This window comes from Biomphalaria glabrata, chromosome 2 (assembly GCF_947242115.1).
Source record: "Biomphalaria glabrata chromosome 2, xgBioGlab47.1, whole genome shotgun sequence".
Lineage (NCBI taxonomy): Eukaryota > Metazoa > Mollusca > Gastropoda > Planorbidae > Biomphalaria > Biomphalaria glabrata.
In genome coordinates, this window is record NC_074712.1 from 10,817,817 (window position 1) to 10,833,137 (window position 15,321).

At 34.9% G+C, this 15,321-nt stretch overlaps 1 protein-coding gene across 5 annotated transcripts in view; it reads left to right on the top strand.

The window, feature by feature from the left end:
- The window catches only part of LOC106060204 (pro-neuregulin-2, membrane-bound isoform-like), a 52,896-nt gene extending 40,032 nt beyond the window's left edge, over window positions 1-12,864 (top strand). The window contains exons 5-8 of one of the 5 annotated variants that reach the window (XM_056019089.1): window positions 813-877; window positions 6,754-6,856; window positions 7,764-7,869; window positions 8,554-12,864. In XM_056019089.1, coding sequence (XP_055875064.1) covers window positions 813-877; window positions 6,754-6,856; window positions 7,764-7,869; window positions 8,554-9,651 — 1,372 coding nt within the window. In that variant the 3' untranslated portion in view covers window positions 9,652-12,864. Of the gene's footprint in view, window positions 1-812; window positions 878-1,670; window positions 1,751-3,890; window positions 3,962-6,753; window positions 6,857-7,763; window positions 7,870-8,553 lie in introns of all 5 variants that reach the window. The other 4 variants (XM_056019087.1, XM_056019090.1, XM_013218003.2 and 1 more) reach the window with 4 other exon arrangements.
- Window positions 12,865-15,321: the final 2,457 nt, after the last annotated feature.

Genomic DNA, 15,321 nt, shown 5'->3' on the forward strand with positions numbered 1-15,321 from the left:
TACAGAGGCGAAACGTAATCCTTGTTAGATAGGGGCTTAGGGCATGTTTGGGTTGGGATCATCCAGCATTGTCAGTGAATATTTAGATCTGATTCACATGAGAGTATGCTTATCATAGCGTGAACGTTCTAGGCGACCTAACTTGTTTTAATGTGGTCAAACCGTGGTTAACAACGAATATAAATGTAAAACCATTATAAGGTTTAAAGGTTTAGAATGTTCTCACATAAAATGTTGTTTTTACGAAATTAATTATAGAATTGATTTAAAGATTCAAGTGAAAACTGAAGCATTTGTACAAAGGCCCCATTCATACTTGGGCTAAAAGTTGAGTCCAAGACTCTTGGAACACTGAGCCTTTCTCTCTTTTTTAAAAAAATTATGTAACTTTGTCGCTGCCACAAAATTGTGTTGTCGCTACTACATTGTGGTGGTGCTTAATATCCTACTTAATTTGCCGATAGTAAATTTTGTTTATACATTGAAATGAGCTAGAAATGCGATGTTAACTATTTGTATTTGCAATTTATCATGTTCATAGTTTGATCACGTTTCAGCCTCTAATCACATGTTTGATGTAATCTATCCATTCCACTATTATATGGCATCCTCTCATTTCTGAAGTCTGGCGAATATAATAAGAGTTTCAAATGATCTCATCTGGTACTAGACTTACTAATTAGCAGTTCAGAGAAAACAAATGTTGTTGACCTGGATACTGTCAGTTCTCCCCCTTGATCTCTTGTCACATTTTGCATTGTCTCCCTTGTCCAGCCTGTCCACGTTTCATCTCGTACATTTCCTTATACTAGGTGTCCAAAGCAATATTCGGGCCAACGTTGCGACGTTATAGACGCAGATTTGTGGAGTCTCACTGGTAACATTGCATTTTTTTTTACAGCTTTCTCAAGCTTAATCAATTCAACTTTAAAACTGTCTTACACCAGATCTTGCATGTTTTGGCTGTCAACTACCCAGTCTCATCAAGGCACTAACACCATTTCATTCTTTCTCTCTGGCATTTGGCACAACTTTTTTTTTATTTATTTCTTATCAAGCCAGTCTAATGTAACTTGAAATAGATGCAGTCTGACATAATAAACCATCTCTGTTAAGTACAACTGTGATAACTGAAACTACTTGGTACCCTGTAACATAAATATCTGGAGAGTTTGGCTGAAAATCATCTAATTTGTACTTCGTATACTAGCATATTTTTTTTTTTTGGCATTGCTCTAACTGCTATTAAAAAAAAAAAACTCTTTTAATTGGGTTAAAATCTTGAAAGTAATAAATGGTAAGGAGTTGGTAGCTGAACATTCGAAGCACACTCATCAAGAACTAGACCTAATACCATTTGTGAACTATCTCTTGGCACTAGAAATCGTGTAGGCCCTACTTTAAAAGTCATTAACTATTGAAGTCATTGGTATTTTACCTTCTTGACTATCCAAGCGTTTTTTTTTTTTCTGTTTTTGATTTGTTTTTTTTTGTTTTTTTTGTTTGTTTTTTTCCATCTAGTCAAGAAGAGAATATGAGAAAATAGTTGTTATATTTTTATGCATTAGTTCTGTGTGATCATGATAAGTCCTCCCATTCATACCCATCCATGTCAATGACTATGCTCGAATATCTACTCATGTCTATTGGGCCTCTGGTTGATGCTGCAGGTGTTCCAGTCAGTACAGCGGTGATAGATGTGCCGAAAGAGTGGCCGATTCCATATTTTCAAGTACGGAAAAACCTGGAGGTTAGCAGGGGCCTGCTGGTGGCTAACTGATTGGATGCTTGCGTGTTGGAATGTTGAGCTTAGGGTCCACTCACTCCCCCTCCCCCCTTTATTTTTGTGGGTTGAACCTTTAGTGGAAACACAAAAGTGTTGTTTACGTGACCAATAACAATTGCTTGACATATTAACAGTTATTTAACTGCGTGTTGTGACCTACTTTTATGTGTGTTGTCAGCATGCCATACCGGAAACTAGAAAAAATAAACAAGCGACATCCTAACTCATTAAAACAAAAAATTCAGCTATCCTACTATATGTTGAACTAATATTGTAAATGGGTGGCCATACTCAATAGGGATAGTACGGGCATCCAGTAGTAAGTCAAACAGAATATAATTGTTAATTACCCTGAGTCCTAAAGATGGAAAGCAGAAGTCATATATTACATACAATAAATAATGAGTTCATCAATTAAGGAAGAGATATTTCTGAAACATAATTAAAGGTCTATTCATGCAGCACGAGTTGATGGGCGACATTCCAACTCTATGGGATAATGAAAAATTGTCTAAATATTTTCCAATTTTTATTTTATTATGATGTACATAAGAGTTTATTGTGGGATTTGAAAGTTGTCTCATGATATAAATAGAGTATAAATTTAGTAAATGAAAGAATTCCCCAATGAAAAGTGTGTTTTAGCCTTTGAACTCAATGCTGAGATCATGAGTATTAAGGTACCCTAGTGTGAGGTACCAGCCCTAAGTAAATAAACAATGCGATGGGGTTAGGTTTGTAGTTTGTTATAATCCTAACATTACCATAACATTCTGAAGGAATCCCTGACATATAAATATCTTTGAGCGGGTAACAGTGTGAAGTTGTCTCTTTCCCCCATCCCAATTAGGGAAAGACATAATAGTATACGGTTGTTCCCTTATCAGTGATTGATTTGATTGTTTAAAGTAATCCTTCCATCAGTAATTAGCTTGATTGTAACCAATCAATCACTAATTGACACATTAGTATCAAGTTATTCCTCCCAATCACTGATTAACACATTAGTATCAAGTTATCCCCCCCAAACACTGATTGATACGTTAGTATCCCCCCCCCACCCCAATCACTTATTGACAAGCTCAAAATACCACACGTAAACATTCTCAGACTCTGCCTAACTGCGGTTTTTGCTAGCTTACAGGTTCAATATTCCTGTCTGGCCTAACACATTTGCTTTTTTTTTGTTTTCTATCTAATTAAACCGCTAGAATTGGTCAAAGAGAGCACAACTAAAATACTCTCCCAGGTCTTCTCGCTAAGTTTAATGACGTAATTCTATTAATTAAAGAAACTTGTAAACTTTTTTTTATTTGAGCGTGCCAGTGACCTAACAGTGTACTCAGAGATAATAATACTAAATAACAGACTTGGCTCAGGTCATTCCTGCATCTTATAGCTTCTATTAACAGGCTATGCTTACTTGTTTTCACGCTCTAATCCACTAACCAATTTTATGTTGAATACCAGAGAACACATAAGTTTGAAATACAACCATTTTTGTGCTCCCTAAGTATAATTTCCCAGAAGTTAAAACTTTGTATTTCATTGCAAACTAAGAAAGAGCTATGAAATATTATTTGTTTGTCTTAATTAGATTTAATACTATGAATAATGACCTGTAAATGTGTTGACCTTTGGTATTCATGACCAAAACAAAAACGAAGGCTTTCAAGAGACACGTGAGGATAACTTTAACAAACAGGATTTTTCTGACACCATTTCAAGTTTAACCAAATCCTAAATGTGTATCTTGGGTAACTTTGACGTTTGATTTTAAAGCATGTTGTAGGTCACTTGATCGTCTAGACTCATTAACATTTACATTTCCCAAAAGTTCCTTGGGTGTCTCTTGTCTGCCACGCCTATATCTGCTACTAATGATTGTGCTAATAAAATAAATATAGAATGATTTACTGCTTTACGAGAACAATGAAACATGAAATTGGCATATAGTCATTTATGATTGTTTTATTGCAAACTTTCTGCACAATAACTCCCCCCACCCCCACTTTGCAGCTAAACCTACAGCCAAATCTCTCCCTTGCCCACTGCTTATAACCTTTCTTGCAAAGCAACCTTTCCATTTCCTCTTGCGGTTCAGGTGTCCTGATGGCAGGGCTGGTACAAGGTGTGATCTTCTAAATGGCATCTTGGTGGCGGATTACTACAATCGTATGTACTTAGTACTCCAAACATCACACACCACACACACACAACTTCTTTACACACACGCATATGCTTCTGGAGCTTTTACACACGATATTAGCTGTTTAGTACATACGCTGTTTATTGGTGTAATCTCTTTATGTATTCATACGCTAAAGACACAGGACACTTTGCAACCCTCTCACCACAGCTTTCATTCTTGTATTCTGTGTAATACAACGCATATACATATAGCACTTCTTAGAGAGCTAGAACGAGGTTTTTTGTTTTTATTTTGTTCATTAAATACTAACAAATGTTCAGTTGTTTTTTTTAAATAATATTTATATGTATAAAATAGGCTAAATTACAATATATTGTTTAATATAATAAATATAGAGGGGAAAAAAAAAGAAAACTCGTGTTACAGCAGTAGCTAAATGCCATTTAGATTTAGGTCTATTGGTTTCGAACTAAGCCGTACATCGTTCACCATCAAGTACTACTTGTGTGCCTCCTAATTTTTATATACATTGGTATGCATTGCAAGCATAGGGAGGTGTATCAGTATATATGTAACAATACATTTTATATTCATATTAAACCAAGCTATTTAATGAGTTTCGAGAAACAGAACACGACTACATATGAAGTATTTAACAACTTATAGGAGGCGAGATTTTAAACCAAAGTAATTTTAATTTTATTTTTAAAAAAAAGCAATGAAAAAATAAAATAAAAGATAAGACCCCAATATATCAGGATACTAGTTTTAGATTTAAAACGAGACAGATGAGAAGAGCGATAAGATTTTAGAAACAAAGTTACTGGAAAGAAGATCATCGTAGACAAAGTTACTGGAAAGAAGATCATCGTAGACAAAGTTACTGGAAAGAAGATCATCGTAGACAAAGTTATTGGAAAGAAGATCATCGTAGACAAAGTTATTGGAAAGAAGATCATCGTAGACAAAGTTACTGGAAAGAAGATCATCGTAGACAAAGTTACTGGAAAGAAGATCATCGTAGACAAAGTTATTGGAAAGAAGATCATCGTAGACAAAGTTATTGGAAAGAAGATCATCGTAGACAAAGTTATTGGAAAGAAGATCATCGTAGACAAAGTTATTGGAAAGAAGATCATCGTAGACAAAGTTATTGGAAAGAAGATCATCGTAGACAAAGTTATTGGAAAGAAGATCATCGTAGACAAAGTTATTGGAAAGAAGATCATCGTAGACAAAGTTATTGGAAAGAAGATCATCGTAGACAAAGTTATTGGAAAGAAGATCATCGTAGACAAAGTTATTGGAAAGAAGATCATCGTAGACAAAGTTATTGGAAAGAAGATCATCGTAGACAAAGTTATTGGAAAGAAGATCATCGTAGACAAAGTTATTGGAAAGAAGATCATCGTAGACAAAGTTATTGGAAAGAAGATCATCGTAGACAAAGTTATTGGAAAGAAGATCATCGTAGACAAAGTTATTGGAAAGAAGATCATCGTAGACAAAGTTATTGGAAAGAAGATCATCGTAGACAAAGTTATTGGAAAGAAGATCATCGTAGACAAAGTTATTGGAAAGAAGATCATCGTAGACAAAGTTATTGGAAAGAAGATCATCGTAGACAAAGTTATTGGAAAGAAGATCATCGTAGACAAAGTTATTGGAAAGAAGATCATCGTAGACAAAGTTATTGGAAAGAAGATCATCGTAGACAAAGTTATTGGAAAGAAGATCATCGTAGACAAAGTTATTGGAAAGAAGATCATCGTAGACAAAGTTATTGGAAAGAAGATCATCGTAGACAAAGTTATTGGAAAGAAGATCATCGTAGACAAAGTTATTGGAAAGAAGATCATCGTAGACAAAGTTATTGGAAAGAAGATCATCGTAGACAAAGTTATTGGAAAGAAGATCATCGTAGACAAAGTTATTGGAAAGAAGATCATCGTAGACAAAGTTATTGGAAAGAAGATCATCGTAGACAAAGTTATTGGAAAGAAGATCATCGTAGACAAAGTTATTGGAAAGAAGATCATCGTAGACAAAGTTATTGGAAAGAAGATCATCGTAGACAATTGAATACCATTGGGCGACCTTTTATCAACACGCGGTATGAAACAAAACTCGGGGTTTAAATAGTTTTGAGCTATTTTACTATTGGTGAAGCAACATCATACGAGTAGCCTACCTCTACAGAAGGCTTTTTGCTGCTGCTGTACATTAATATAAATAAAGCCAACTTACTATTAGATAGGATGAAAGTTCCTTGTATTAGAAATATCGACAATTTTTCTTTAGTCTGTTACACTTCCGATAAGTGCGGATGTGCTACTGTCGTAATAAATAGCTATTTAATATTTATAATTCACGTAATCAAAACGGTCTAGAATATTGATAATACAAACTGGTACAGAAAGGATAATCATAACTGAATAACGAGTTTTATGTAGTGTTAATCTGTGACTCAGTGGGATAAAATATTCAAAAATATTGCCAATGTCGAAAGCATGATGTTATGGAGATTTAAAAAATTGCTTAAATTTGGAAAATTTAAAATTATTTTTTTTTTGTGTGTCTAAATAAATTACTAAAAAATTATTATTAATCGCATTGTTAATTGTCAATTCCAAAGACATTTCGTGTCTTTTTTGCATTGATATTATTAACTCAAAAAGCACAATTTCGTTCGGCTGTATCACATTGGGTCGCAATAGCCTCTTTGATTTATTTTTTTTACTAGCATGAAGATAGATATCTATGTCTGTCTGTTGTTGTTTTTTTTACTGCATGTATAACACATTTTCAATTTCAGGACAAGCGTCCCTTTATCACCAGCGTAGTTTGATCATCATAGGCATTATCATCGCTGTCTTGGTTTTTATTGGCATTTGTATTGCCTCTTATATTCTTGCAAAGTGAGTCTTTGTTAAGACATTTTTTTTTTGTACAAAGGCACATCAGACGAATCTCTGTCTAGGTGTTTCATTTAGCTATCAATACTACAGGTATACCACATTCTAGAAGTTCATAAATGACGGTGAAGCAATATATATATATTAACTGATGATGAATAAGTTTATTGCTGGTTTTCTAATCGTGAAGAAGTAGGCCTAGAGAGCCAGTGATTTTTTACAAGCTTGTTTCCAAATTTATAATGCGAACATAAACTTCGAAAAGATGATATTACAAAAGCGCGAAGTTGATGTTTTTATTTTGGTCTGTATTATGCTGAATGTAAAAAAAAAATAAAATGCTCGTTTGCTAGCATGACGGGAATGTTCTATCTACTTATCGCATGCCCAAGTTACAGCAACAAATAATACATAAAAAAGAATGTTGACGCCTTTGTTTAATATCATAATTCTATTTGTGCATGATCTTTACAGCTGTAGGTAAAAATATGATGCTCTTGAATATAAAGATAGGCCATCTTCTCTTATTTAATACCGGAGCGGCCAGGCCGGCTTGCTAGACGTCGACTTGCCCGGTTCACCTGTCAGATAAGTTGGCCTAGACATGAAGTCAACAAACACTGGATAGTTGCTTGTGATACTGTAATGGACACACTTTAACAAGATAGTTCTCTTTTGATTGAAATCTAGACATGAAGAAGCGAGAGAAGATGGCGATCATAGTTTAACTGTTATGTGATATTAGTCAAATTTATATTAGCAGGCCTTTAAAGAGCATTGCTGAAGCACCAATAAAATATCCGATTAGATTATTAGATTAAATGAAATAATGATAATAATAAATCCACTTGTCACTGGCCTACATCTACACAATACTTACCGTTAGTTTGGTTTTGAATCCTCTTTTTAGACGGAAACGAAAGCAGCTCGAAGACAGACGGAAACGATACCAGACGACAAAAGCGCAGAAGTCGACCATAACGGAAAACGAGAAAGAGGCAGAGCGAGAAAAAATGGTTCGTATAATTATTGCTACTGTAGACATGTAGATTCGGCCCTAGATTTATTTTCACAGTGCATGTTAGTCAGAGACTCAAGTGGGGGACGTCAGTGGGGCCCAGTAATACTTTTGGGGTCTTTTATGGAATTAAATCAAATTATTCTTTCCAAGTCCATACTATCTAGAGAGTAGGAGCTACTTAGGACTAACTTTACCTGATACCCTTTTATGACGAGTAGCCTGTTGAGCCATAGAGCACATGAAAGACATAGGGCAGTGGGAGTTAAGGCCTTCTTGTCCCCCTACAAGGTAAAACCCGGAGCTGAACATGAACTAGTTCATTCTCTCCTAGCTAGGGGCACGACATGGCCTAATTTGTACCGATTTGCCAAAAACCCAAATGTTTAATATCTCTTAGCTATTGACTAGGCCGTCACTAAGAATACGCAGAATAGAAATATAACTCAAATTTGAAAACCATCGGAGTTTCCTTTTAATAGCCCCCAGTATGGTCTCTTCATCAGTTTCCATAACTCTGTACACTTTTATGACTTTTCCAAGCTATTTAACCACTACTGATAACCAGATCTAACTATTTATAAAAAATCTGTCAGGGTTTCCATGACATCTTTTAAAAATCGAACAATTTTTTTTTCTCTTTAAAAAGAAACGTTTAATTTTTTTTCTTTTTTTCTTTCAGGGACCATCTCCAAAAGCAAACAGCATTAAAGAGACACCGGAGAAAAATTTGCATAACAGTTTCCCTCAGTATGCCCAGCTTCGAAGAGATCCAAATGGTATACCTGGAGAATCTAGAGCTAAGGAAGCAAGACGCAGGCTGCAAGCTCACTCCAACTATGATAACTATGAACCGCCACTCTTGCAGACTGAGTCCGCTAACAGCAACTCTCAACCAGCTGAGGTTACCTTCTCACCTCAAAGTGAGTCTGTTGCCTTGATGCTTAATACTAATGATTTGAATTCATCTTCGTCACCTGTTTCTCCTGAGTCTCCTGTACAAAACACAAGCACTTTCTCATCAGATCAGAAGGCTGAAAGTGCTGCCGTCAGTACCAGCTTAGAAAATCCTACTCCAATGAGATCCTATGAAGCCAAAAGTGTTCAAGATTTAACTCGACCTCTCCAGTCTAGAACTGTAGGGAAAAGTTCTGATCCTTTCTCTAACCACCAAGAGTTGAAGCTAGCCAAAGTTTCCCATTCAAACACGTTCCCAAAGCCCACTGGTGAAAAATTAACTTTATCTTCTGACAGTGATGATGATGCAGATGATGTTCCGTATGAAAGGCAGTTTAGTGACGACTGTGACGATGACCTGCAAATCATAGAGGATGAGGACATAGAGTCATCCCTCTCCAAAGAAAATCTTTACACAAGTTTTAGCAGCAGTATACTTGCCCCTTCTGACGACAGACAGTTCAACAAGCATAACTCTATCTCCGCTCGTGGGGGGATGAGAAAGTATCCTAGCGAGGAAGCCCCTAGTGCCATTCCCTATAATTGTGTTCTGTTGTCGCAAGAGTCAGGCCGAAGCTTTTCACTGGATGAACCCAGCACTGGCTACGTAACCCTAGCTCCACACCATTTTAACAGCACTTTAGTAGGTAGCCCTGATGGAGAGGCGGACAGATCAATGCAGCCCAAAGTAAACCATAATGCCTTTGACCCAACAGAAGACCATGATTGGGATGTACACAAAACCTTGCTACCATCCAATGGTGAAGAAGAAAGATACAAGTTGTCTGATGTCCTACCAAACCAGCAAGCTATTCCAATCTAAGCAAGTTGTTCGTAGACATTGATCAAAGAAAGCAAATTATTTTTAGACATTTATCAAAGTAAGCAAGTTACTCGTAGTCATTGAACACAGCCAGCACTTAGAACATCATTTTTCAATCTTGTCAGGATGTTAGGATGTCATTGTTGTTCCATTTAAGACATCAAACAAAAAAATGGTTCTCAAGAATAAATTTCGTTTTGACAAACAAAGAAAATAAAAAATGAGTTGAGTTTGTTGACCACACTAAAACCAGAGAAAGCTGAAACTTGGGGCTAAAAGAGTTCTGCACCATGGGCACTATGAAGAAAAAAGTTCTGCTGATTGAGAGATTACCTGCAGTCAATGATGTAACCTATCTTGAACATGTAATAAGTCATGTATTATCATGTTTTGTTATGCTTTGTCCTAAATGAACACTTTGAAACTTCTGTATTCAATCTAACGACCAACAGAACTTTTGTTCCAAATATTCAAGCTATTATTTATTTGTACAGTTCAAGAGCTAACTACTTAGATTTTGATGTCAATCTGAAACTTCTAATTGGGGGCTCGAACATTGATTGTAAATACTTTGAAAACTGAAATCAAATAAAGCTGTTCATATCTTTTTAAGGTTAGGACAGCCAGTAAGTGGATATGTTCTGGACATAATGAGAACCTTAATGAGATGATCTGGCCTGTCAGCCTTTATTGAAACATTTTTTTTTATTTAGGGTCAGAGTGTTTATCTGGCAAGTAAACTGTTCCTGTTTGACAGGAACTTGTTTTGTTCAATGTTCCTCTTACCTAACATGTGATTAAACTCATTAATGGACTCATTCACTGTGATTCACTCACTACATTTTATATTTGTTTTCTAATTGTTATTGTAATATATTCACTATCACATGATTCAACCTCACCCAAATTTTTTGGGGTAAAAGAAAAGTGTATGAGGGGGCATTCGGAAAATGTAAAAAAAAAAGAAATTTTTGAAATGAATACTTTCAAGTAAAAGTCTGATCATTTCCTTGCTATACATATTGTTGTATAATAAGGCCACTCGCACAAAGCTCTGTAAAGTTGGGGTTCTGATTAGAAAATAGTTTCCTGGAAGTTTAGGATGAAAGAAAAAAAAATTCTTTTCTTCAATTGAACTAAATCTCTTTGTTTGAAGAAAGTCTCTCTTTGGTTGAACAAAGCCTCTCTTTGGTACTAAGTTGTTAAGCCTAAGATTTTTTTCAACCCATCAGAACAGTCTTGCGCTTTACCTTTTCACACTATATTTCTGTAGCTTTAAAATCCTTTCGTTTGGTCTTCAACTAATATATTGTAATTTTTTTTTAAAATAGTGATTTACTTCTTTCTTTTTGCTTCTTCATGTATCCTGTGTACTTAGTGCATTTCAAAGTAGATTGTATATTTATTGTACAGCTTGGAGGTTCTCTGTTTTCCCACCACCTGTTAATACAAGCATTTTTTTTTCTGCATGTCCCAATGAAGGAGATTTGGGTTATATGGGGATTAGCTTCAATCCATGTAGTCTGTCATTAGCTATTAACCACTGCCAGAATCATATGCTTCATTTTTTTAAAGTATCGTATTCACTCATCTGCACTGCATCTTAATTTTGTGTATTTCAAATTCTCTTTCTTATAGAAGTTAAAACCAGTTATTCATCTGAGTGCATACAATAGTCTTTCGAGACAGAATGAGTCATAAATTGTAGCACACTGGTAGCATTGTTGGGTAGCTGCTGGGTAGCATTAATGCTCTACCTGGTAGTTGTACTTTCAAAAGAACAGGTTCAGGTTGTTTCAGTGTGTTTAATCCAAGGGCATAGCTGGCCAATGTCTAAGTGGAAGGGAGGAGCTTCGACATCACTTCTTTATTTAGTGCCAAATTTTTTGTTTTTATTTTCAAATACAATTTTATAGAAGCACATAAATAAAATGTAGTTGAAAAAAAAAAAAGCTGTATTGTCTCAGTAGATTAAGATTTCACCCTCTTTTGCAGGAAACCTTTCTTGTTCAACATAGTAGATTTAAAGATCAAGGTATATATAAAATTGACTTTAGGAATTTGTTGCCACTGCTAGCCAATGTTTGCAGTTCTGTTTCCATACACCTCTGTTAATGAAAACATGTCCCCCCCTACCCTGAAAATTATAACTGCAATCCTTCACTGCTGTAGCCTTAACCATTCATGGCTGTAGCCTCAATCATTTGTGGCTGTAGTCTCAATCATTGGTGGCTGTAGTCTCAATCATTCACGGCTGTAGCCTCAAACATTCACGGCTGTAAATAACATTTGGTGACTTCATTTGTGTTTTATTTATTTCTCACATGTTAATTTATTTCTTCAAAGCCAAGGGCTTCATGATTGCATTCTGTACTATACAAACATGTCACATCTTATTTACTTTTAGATTACATTCCATCTTATATACCAGATTATGTTGTTTTTTTGGGGAGTCCCATGTCACATTGTTCCCTGGGCTGTAGGGCTCTACCTACCACTACTGCCAGCCTCTGGATGAGCCACTCATGTGTATTTCAGGTTTCAAATTACCTGTTGTTATTTGGTCATCCAGTAGTAGGTTGTATTTATTTATTGAACAGTGTGTGTGTGTGTGCTTGACCCACACATCATTATGCTATTACAAACTAATAACCTTTAACCTCTTTATTTAATGGCTTCTTGTTTGTTTTTTTTTGTTGTTTTTTTTTTTTTTAAATTAATGCATAATTGTGTATATACTATTGTGTCTAGTATATGTTTTTAGTTTATAAGATGTGCAACTAAGAGGGTTCCAGTGAAGGATTCCTCATCTAGGATCTGAGCCGTTACACAGATTTATATTTGTTATTGATTTCTTTGTCTTTTTAGTATTTATTTTGTTATTTAATTATTTTTTTTATAAACTTATTCAAAATTTGAAAACCAATTGGGCATCATTTGATATTTGTGAAGGTTTATAAGTAAGTCATCCTGGCTATTAGCAGAGAGTAACTAGTCTCTCACTCATCAGTTGTTTTTTTAGTTACATCTATAGCAATCTCAATCAACTGTTTGTTTTGTTTGTTTTTCTTTTTTTTTTTGGCTGGTAGGATTGATCCTATTGACAGTAGACTATGTCAAGTTTTGATATCATGTCGTCCACAGGAATGGCATGTGTCAGTTTATTTGTCATTACACTAATTAAATGATTGAAATAAATTTTTTAAAAAAGTTCTTGTTGCTTTTTTTTTTTTTATCCTGAATTTATTTGTGTTCTTGCTGACAATGTGTTTATTAGAAAGGGAGTAGTGTATTTAATTTAGAGTAGCATTTTAGATCTATCTTAAATCTTTACATATTAATTAAAGGATAATATTAATTTTACTTAAAAGACTAAGTATGCAAATGATGAATAAGTATAAAAGGTATGAGCTTAGTTTAATATTGATATAAATTTAAAAGATAAATTTCTTTTTATACCTCATTCCTTCTTTGTTTAAAATTTTCTGAAAAATATTTTGCGTCGATAATATCAAAACTATTTGCTGTGAATGAATGTTTAAACTGCTTGTCAAACCCATTTTTAAATACTTTACTGTGATAACTATGGGTTCAAATACCTTTGAAATAGGCCTACACATATTCACGTAGCTAGCTTGCAGCTAGGAAATGGAAATATTAATTATGCCTTTTTACAATACCTCTATTGAAGTCAGAACTTCACTGAAACTAGATGGTGGGCTGAGAGTCGAACCTGGACACGGATCTCAAAATGGCTTTAACATTTTCCTAGAAATTTAACAGTTGATGCTTATCGCTGAGAAAAGAGTTACTATACACGTTGGCCACACGTGGATAACTCTAGTTTAACCGTTATAACTTTTCAAATTTAAAATGAAATACATTTAAATTTGGCTATAAATTTGAGCATAAAAAAACATGGCTTTTGTAAAAACCGATAACTGGGTTGTTTAACAAATTTAAAGGCGGGCCTACTTTCAGTTTATCGATAGATTTGATTATTTAAGCTCTGCTTATATTTGTACCTAAATTTAAAATAGATTAGGCCTACATCCATATTCGAGACCTAGATCTTAGAGTTCTAAATCAGGCTAGATCTAGTTCTAGATGTCTATACAATGAAAGTATCCAGAAATAATGATACAATGGCACAAAATAGCTCTGGCTATATAAGTAGCGTCGTTGTTAGATAGGTATGTGTTCTATACCCGGCTTGAGCTAATCATACAGAGCCTCTGCCACGCATTCTAAATACTGTCTTAATAAGCTATTAACTCAAATATAGATCTAGTGTGAGGGATTGTAATACAGTGTGCTAAACTTTGTCTACTTAGTCCATATTGATCAACATGCTCTAGATTTATATATATATATATATATATATATATATATATATATATATATATATACATATACCAACTACTATGAAAGAAAGCTATTAACATAATATTTTGGATTAGAGTTGGTGGTTGGGCCCCACTAGCCCAGGATCTCGCGTTCAGTTCACGCCGCCTCTGCACCAAGACAGAATACAGTAACTGTCTAAATAGCTCTTTACTAAGACTTAATGTGACATTATCAGACTGTTGAGACAGTGCAGAGACATAAATTATGGTAAAGAGAAATTAGATAATTGAAAGGGAGAAAATTCAAAGCTGTTAACTGGTTTTATTTAATCTAACATTAGACATTTTCACAAAAAGGAAAAGTTCCTCTTTCAGATCTTACAATCTATAGGGCAAATGATGTGAAGGTCATCGCTGTTTCTATAGCCGACGGCAAAGGTGCCATGAACTACCGCCTTAGCTTTCCCAACTAAAGTTGAACTACAAGAATTTACACACATGATTATGGGTGGACTCACCGGTATCCTTAAAAAAATCTCGAATTTAAAAATCCCTGTATTCACCGAGATTCGAACCCGGCCATTCTCGGTTCGGAAGCCAATCGCTTTGCTTGGTTTGGATTAGAATGTAATTATCTTTAAGGAACATCTAAAACATGTCAAACAAACAAAACTAATTTTTAGCAATGGTATTTGTTTTAGTAGAAAACATTTATTCAAAAATCATTCGACTCCAAACCTAGAACTCAGGGATTTTGACTATGTGGTTTTGATGATTCCATTCTCTGTTCGTTATCAGATTGGGACGAAACATTAGCTCAAATCTCCAGCGGCACTATTTGTAAGAAAATCGACAAAGAGAAAATGAGATTGGTGGAATTATCTGTCTCATGATCTATGATCTAACACTAACAACATGTCTTTGTACTGTAGTGAAATGAATGCGTCACATGTCCTTAAAGAGTTCTGCACTCCATATTTTTAACACTTCTAGTTGTGATCTGATCATTACCTATGTTCCTCATAGAGCCCTGATTAACGCATCTAGTTAAGAAATGATCAATTATCATCTATGCCTCTCATATATATATATATATATATATATATATATACAGGGCCGCCGCGAGGGTTGTGGCCGCCTGCGTGTGAAATAAAAAATACCGCCCCCCCACCACACTTTTTTTTTCTAGAAAAGAAATTAGTTAAGACTGATCTGGACACAGTACCAAAAGCGTCCTTTGATTTAAATATAATTATGTAGACCATTCCTTTATTCCTTTCACAGTCGCACCGTTGTCGTTTTCCTCATGCTCTCTTAGATGTTT